General features: G+C 38.6%; 2 protein-coding genes across 2 annotated transcripts in view; one reads left to right on the forward strand and one right to left on the reverse strand.

The window, feature by feature from the left end:
• The window catches only part of smc6 (structural maintenance of chromosomes 6), a 12355-nt gene extending 6663 nt beyond the window's left edge, over positions 1-5692 (forward strand). The window contains exons 17-27 of the mRNA XM_043263494.1: positions 300-463; positions 653-788; positions 904-984; positions 1085-1255; positions 1783-1920; positions 2069-2214; positions 2524-2649; positions 2753-2858; positions 3222-3374; positions 3474-3571; positions 4760-5692. Coding sequence (XP_043119429.1) covers positions 300-463; positions 653-788; positions 904-984; positions 1085-1255; positions 1783-1920; positions 2069-2214; positions 2524-2649; positions 2753-2858; positions 3222-3374; positions 3474-3571; positions 4760-4844 — 1404 coding nt within the window. The 3' untranslated portion in view covers positions 4845-5692. The remainder of the gene's footprint in view (positions 1-299; positions 464-652; positions 789-903; positions 985-1084; positions 1256-1782; positions 1921-2068; positions 2215-2523; positions 2650-2752; positions 2859-3221; positions 3375-3473; positions 3572-4759) is intronic.
• A 49-nt stretch (positions 5693-5741) lies between these two features.
• Positions 5742-7500, reverse strand: part of vsnl1b (visinin-like 1b) — a 6917-nt gene continuing 5158 nt past the window's right edge. The window contains exon 4 of the mRNA XM_043263537.1: positions 5742-7382. Coding sequence (XP_043119472.1) covers positions 7185-7382 — 198 coding nt within the window. The 3' untranslated portion in view covers positions 5742-7184. The remainder of the gene's footprint in view (positions 7383-7500) is intronic.

Below are 7500 nucleotides of genomic sequence, written 5' to 3' on the forward strand. Positions count from 1 at the left end.
CTGAAGAGTGCAAATCTTATTAAAGCGCTTTGCGCAATTAATTTCAGTTCTCCCCTCCCATAAATTTACCAATCAAAAGGGAAACTCATACAAATGCATATTCAATAAGGTGAGTCGCAAAAATAACCCTGTTTATTTTCCTTTTCAGCGCTAATGTCCTGCTGTGGGGCTTTAATAAATCCTGACCATTTTTTAACACCAAATGAGTTTGCATCGGTGCAAGCTGTGTATATATGTTTATATATATGTATAATATGTATTCATTTTATATTGTTTTTTTTTTGTTTGTTTTAAAACAGGAGAAAGCTCATGCGAGGAGAGTCATGCAGGGGTCGCGACCCCCAAAGAATTGTCGTGAGGCCTTCACTGCAGATGGTGATCAGGTCTTCACCAATCGCTATTACGCCCCTGAACGTGAAGTACTGGCCCAATATCTTGGCGGCGACCCAGAGGCAGAAATACGGCAAGTGTAGTCTTCACAAATGCTGAATAATACTCTTTCATCCAGCAATTTGTCTCTGATTGTACCCGGAGCGGGTTAAGAATTGTACTCGTGACACAATGATGATAATTCATGCAAAGCCCAGTTCTTTAAGGCATGATCAGAGGCAATCATGCTTGAATCTATGTGTTCATCTCTACTGATTTACAGTCTAATAGAGTCAGAGCTGGAGAACAGTCAGGCTCAGCTTTCACGCTTCCAGCTTCACTTGGCCTCTGTGAAGGAAGACATTCAGTCCATGGAGGAGAAGCTGCGTAGTGTCATCATGGCCTGCAAAAAGAATCAGGTATTGAACTACACAGGCTACGCCATTATAAATTACATCTATATTATAGCCTGTATTCGAGTCCAAACATATTTGCATGGAGTAGTGGATGACGGCTTTAATTGTTCTTTTTTAGGAAAGTATAAACAAGGTTAAAGCTTCCATAACGGAACTCGAGAACATCGAGGAGGCACAGGCTGAAGACATCAGCTCCCTGGTGAGGCCTCTGTGAATTTCACCAGGCAAACATTGACGTTCATTGTTTCGTGTCATGGAATAATAGGTGATACTGGAAGTGATAAAAGGTGTGTGTATAGGAAGAAGATGCACAAGAAAGCGAACAGAAGATCGAATCGGAGAGGAAAAAAGTGAAGGAGGCTCGGGATGAGTTAAAGAAACACGAGGCGGTGCTTATTAATGTTAATCAGAAATATAGCGATGTGAAAAATAAAATGGAGCAGCTCTCGGATGAGACAGAACAACTGAAGGTGAGAGACAGCGCTGGACACACACACGCACAGAATTCCTGCTATTCAGGAAAAATGTGTTAATATTATTATCGATATTTAACAATCTTTTTCAGTATTTTATTTATGAATTAATGTATAAGTAAAATATGATAAATACAAATAAAATGAAGCAATGGTAAAGATAATAAGTGTTTTTTTAACTAGCAAAGAATATGGTTGGTGAGCATAAAATACTATTTTAAAATGCATAAAAATATATAAACACACACACACACACACACACACACACACACATATATATATATATATATATATATATATGTGTGTGTGTGTGTGTATATATATATATGTGTATATGCTTTTATATATTTATTTTATATATTTATATATATATATGTATGTGTGTGTGTGTGTGTGTGTATATGTATATATGTATATATTTATATTTATTTATATTTATTTTATATATATATATATATATATATATATATATATATATATGTATATGTATGTTTATTGTAAAATGGATTTGTCTTCTTGAATAGGAGGAGCAAGTTAAGGCAGAGGCTGTGTGCAGTAAACTTGATCAAACCTTGAAGATCTTAGAGAAAAAAGTGGAGGATCATGATGCCACTATTCAGGCCATGAAAGATGATCTGACACTGAGAGAGGAAGAAGCAAAGGTAGTCACTCCTTCACTTCTTTCATATGATAAGGAACGTTATATATTACTTTATATTACAGTATAAGACAATGTGCATATTGTTTTCATCCTAAGAGCGGAGTAAGGAACTATTGGACTTTATTGCTTGCAAATGGTTTGATTTCTAGGATTGTGAAGCCAAAGCCAAAGAGATCTGCCCCGTGCGACAGCAGGTAGGTCAGAGTGCCAAAGCTATCGATGCTGAAATCACACGCCTGCGACAAAAGATCAGTACAGAAGAGAGCAGCCATGGCGACAAAGAACAAATTATCCGGTATGCATGCTTTTTTATTTTTATGTTTTAGACATGGTTTTGACTCGGCTCAGTTGTTATTTTTTATTATCATATTTTTTTAAATTTTATTTTTAGTTAATTTAATTATTTTCTTATTTATTATATTTTATTAATTACTTTTATTAATAATTTACAAGGAAAAAGTTTTGACTCTTGGCTCAGTTTATTTTCAACACACACACACACACACACAGTGAAAGTAGCATGTCGGAGAAATAAAAAGCATATGTGTGAAGCCTGCATTTTTTTTTTTTTTTACTGAAATAAACTGAAGAATGTATTTTACAGAGAGTACGCAGAGGCTCACAATAACTACAAAAACAAATCCAGCCAGCTGAGAGATCTCAGGAAGTTTATTGATCGGCTCGACCTCATCATGATCGACCGTCAGGACCGATACAAGTCTATGCGACGGTAACTTTACTTAATATAACACCGTTAAGTCACAGTAAGAGCCTGTGTTTCTATCTGAAGGTTTGCCGGATTGAACGGCGTCTGTTTTGAATTGTGTTTTCAGGTCGCTTTCAGTGAGATGCAAGCTGTACTTCAACAACTTCATGATGCAGCTCAACTGCTGTGGCTCTATGATGTTTGATCACGTCAACGAATCTCTGTCCATTTCTGTAAGTCGCGTTTGGCAGCAAGTTACAGTCTGGCTTCAGTTTGCTTAAATGTTTGTCTGAATCAGCTAACGGGATGAATCTGATGAAAATATCTCTTGGGTCATCATTTTGAAAATGTTTCGGATTTATTTGAAACAAGCTTAATATATTTTAAGATGTTATTTATTCCTGTGATGCTGAGCTGATGTTTAAGTACCGTTACTCTACTTTACATTCATAATTGTAATATACTGATTCATTATTATCAACGCGGAAAACAGTGATTGCTGTGGAAACTGTGTATATATTTTAGGATTCTGACGTACAGGTGTGTGCATAACATCTCGGGTTCTTTTGTGATCCATGTCGCTCGTTTCGGCTCAGGTGAAACCCCCCGGTCAGGAAAGAAACAACGTCAATGACATGCGTTCCCTTTCGGGCGGCGAGCGCTCCTTCTCCACGGTCTGCTTCATTCTGGCGCTCTGGGAGATCACCGAGTCGCCCTTCCGGTGCCTGGACGAGTTCGACGTCTACATGGTACGTACTCATGCCTACGCGATTACTTTATTGAGGACATGTGACGTCAAACATATAAAGTATTACGTGTGTTTAATAAGCTCTTTTGTATTGTTTAAGGACATGCATAATCGCAGCATTTCAATGAACATGCTTGTGGCCCTTTCAGAACGTCAGCATCTGCGACAGTTCATCTTCATCACCCCTCAGTCCACCAGGTAGAAAAATGGCAATAAACCCTAGTGCAAAAAACTAACTGCAAATTGTACTTTTGGTATACTTAAACTATGCTAAATTTGAACAGCTAATTTTGGACTTAATTCACTTTAATTGCGCAGAAGTAGTGCTGAGGTCCCATTAAAGATGCACTTAAGTATATTTTTTTGCGCTAAAGGGAACTATTGCAAGTATACTTCAGGTACACTTTAAATATCTTGCATTTAAATATACTATACAGAGAACATACGATCATTATGAGTGATATTAAAACACATTTTAGGCAAATAAAATATGCGTTGTGCAGTAAAGAAATGCTCCAAGAAATACTGCAGTATAGAAATACTCCAAATAAAGTGTAATTATAATTTTACATCAGAAAGTCTCAAGTAATATGTCAAGACATATGTTAAGAAATTCAAAGTATATTTAGTGTGAAATAAAAAGTATTTTCAGTCATGGCATTTTTTTAGCATTTTTTATGGGGTATTTGACACCAAAAGCAAAACAAAAATGATTAAGTTAACAGTTTTTGTAAATGAAATCATCTCCACCCGCAGCGTTCTAATTTATGTAAAAACATCATAAAATATCATAACCTAAAACGTTTTTTACATTTTTTTTTTAAGGAATTAAAATGCATTAAAAAGATAAGAGTTTAAAACAAAACATAATTGTTTAAAAATGAGAACTTCATTAAGAATATCATCTTACAAAAAGACTTAATTTAAAGATTGTTTGGATTGTGATGAAGACATTTTTCCTCAGTTTTTCATTACTGTAAATTGAACGCATGTTGTAGATTTCCATTCTTTTTTTTTAATGCAAGTTTGCATAAATTCAGTAAAAACAAAGCTTAGCATTACGCACGCTTGTAATTTTGTGCTGACAACTCTTAAAAGCATTTGTGAGATGCCAGATGTTACTTTCAAGATCATTCATGATCAGCTTCTTCAGTCCTCATAATCACTTTTATTCAGGCAGGAAATGCAACCGATTTGTAGACCACAAACCCTTCGGCAGGTTTCTTAACGGCTTGCTGAACTAGCGCTTAGTTGGTTAGTTTTTGCAGACGATAGTTAATCAATTGCATAATTGTGAACCGAGTAAAAGCGTATTAGTCCCTTAATGAGAACATTTTCCATTTCCAGAAATGCAAAAATTGATGTTTCTTTGCATTTATCTTTCAGCCATCTGCCTAAAAGTTCCCACATTATGATCCACCAGCTTCAGGATCCAGAGAGGGAAGCGGAGGAGGAGAGAGATGTGTGTTAGGTGAACTGTACCGAACATGTGTAAAGTGTAAAGTTTGTTATGCATTTGCTTTTATTTATTTTTAAAGACGTTTTAGGGTTCTAGTTCCTCTGCGAAGTATGTTATAGAAGCACAAAGCGTGCGCCTCGTTTGGGTTATTGTGACGTTCACACCATTTCATTCACTTCATCTGGTCTCTCAGTGGAAAAAGGAGGACTATAGTTGACCAAAAAATGTCTGATGAGTTTGTTTCGTCATCAGAAGACTCACTTGCTCACCATAAGCGGTGAATGGGTGCCGTCAGTAATCCACACAACCAGTACCGAACAAATGCACAGTGAGAAGTTGTGTGTTTTTTGTGTGAAACAAACACATTAAGACGTTTTTAATGTCAAATTTAGCGTCAGCTAAAACATGAGTCCTCTGTACGTACTGTAATATTAACTTCTTAAGTGAAAAAGTCTGAATCCAAAGAGAAATATACACCGATCAAGCAAAAACAGATCTAAACGTATATGTTGGTGGATTTTGACATGAGAGGACAACTGGAGATGGACTTTCTCAAGAAGGAAGAGTTATTATGGACTTTTAAACAGAAGTGACTGCCACCCGACGGCACCCATTCACTGCAGAGGATCCATTGGTGAGCAAGCGACGCAATGCTACGTTCTCCAAAGCTGTTCTGATGAAGAAAAAACTCATCAAAACCTTGGATGTCATGAGAATGAGTAACGTTTCATTTTGCGGTGAAATGTTAGTTCGGTTTCTAACCGTTAGCACCTGCTCAGGACGGTTTCAGCATGTTCAGAATTTGCGTTTGTCAGTTTAAACCAGCATCCCCCGCAATAAACCCCAATGCTCTTCCTAGATATCCTCACCCGTCTGATTCGTGCTCACACACACGACCACGCACCTGCGTTCTGAAAACAACCCATAGATAGTTTATTGATTTTAATCACAATGTCGTCAGTGCAACTGTTACATACCGAGTTGAAGACATGCCACAAATAAAACACAAACCTCATATTACACAATTAAATGACTGCTTCGATTTGGCTTTACCGTATCAGGTACAAATATTTACAGGGCAAACATATACACTATTCATTGGGCAGTTGCATTTTACAAAGATGTGCCTTGTTCTCCGCCAAAGGGGCCGACGGCATCCTGAACGTCACAAGATGTGAAAGCAGGAGATCTGGAATGCCATGTTTTTAAAGTCTCGGGAGAACGTAACATACGGAGGATGCAAAACGCAGGGAGTAACGTAACGAGGGTACCGGAAGTAAGGGGTGCAGCTAAAAACCACGGGTACTGGAGTAGAAATACTGTTTTACAAACGACGGTTGAATAAAAATGCAGCACGCTACGAGTAAACGTGTACCGAACCCATTTAGGATAAGGTTTTTGTCGTAAAACCAGGGGAAGCGGATCCATTGCTAAACTCGCTTAAAATGTTATATTGCCCTTTCTGTATTATTACTAAAACGAATTCACAGGCAACCATTCATGCATGTGCGCAAAGTAAAACAATAAGAACGATGTCAGCGGTGGTCTTTTAACGTCAAGGAAAAGAAACGTCGGTTTTAGACTGGTTATTAGGTCCTCGTGTCAGTGCAAATTAGGGTGAAACCAGCAGAAGCCAATGGCAGACGGAGGCGGGGCCTTACAGAAAAGCTTTTACCACACACATGGTACGTCTTTAAGAGGAAACATGCATCCGAGGGAGGACACCTAATGGATAGATGAGGAACGAATGTAAATCTCACACATTAGCATTGTTATTGATACTATCTTTATATAAGGCCTCCCTTGTATTATTCGTCAAGGTTGCCGAAATGAAGAGAGAGTAGGTTTTTACACTTAGGACACGCATGCAAATAACTTACATTTATATTCTCAAGTACAAGCACGTTTGGAAGGAGGGCTGGCGCAAACCTCTCCGCCCTTTTTAATTTCGAGTATTGAAGTTCGACAGACCGATTTCACCGTAACATTTAGCGTGACGCGCTCGGGTTCCCAAACTACTGCGTGAAGTACGGCGGTCGACGCGGTGCGCGTGCGATCGGAAGTATTGCGGCTAGAAATGAAATACGGGCGGAGCACTTCACCTGACGATGGATGCGTGAAAAACAACCGGACTCGTTTTTTTGATTTACACGTCTCACATTGTTGCATGTTGGAAATTAAACGGATATACTCTAAACTCTTTTAGCAGTTAACGTTCTCATGCATGCTAGTTGTTTCGATCACAAGAAGAAAGTTCGTTTAAAAGTCGTAGTCCAAACATGTTACTCTTGTGGAAATGAGAGTGGAAACGGGTAACTCGTTCAGTCCGGAGCATGCTGGCACGGAGCAGCCTCACTTCTGCATGTCGCACTGCAAGAGCAGGACGATGGACGGGTCGCTCTTGGCGGCTTCTTTGAACTCGTCTAGTGTGATCTGGTCGTCGTTGTTTTTATCCATCTTGCTGAAGATCCGATCCACTCTCTGCTCCGGTGTCAGGCCGTCCTCGTTCATCTTCATCATTATCACCGTGCCCACCATTTTATAAATAGCCTTCGCAACAAAGGGGAGAAAAGACTCTGCTTTAATGACGCGGGGAGGCGCCGGGGTGGCCGGCGTTCGCGCTGAAATGTCCTTCTGATTTATTTACTTGTTTATTTATTTTGGGGTT

This window comes from Puntigrus tetrazona, chromosome 17 (assembly GCF_018831695.1).
Source record: "Puntigrus tetrazona isolate hp1 chromosome 17, ASM1883169v1, whole genome shotgun sequence".
In the NCBI taxonomy this organism is placed as follows: Eukaryota; Metazoa; Chordata; class Actinopteri; order Cypriniformes; family Cyprinidae; genus Puntigrus; species Puntigrus tetrazona.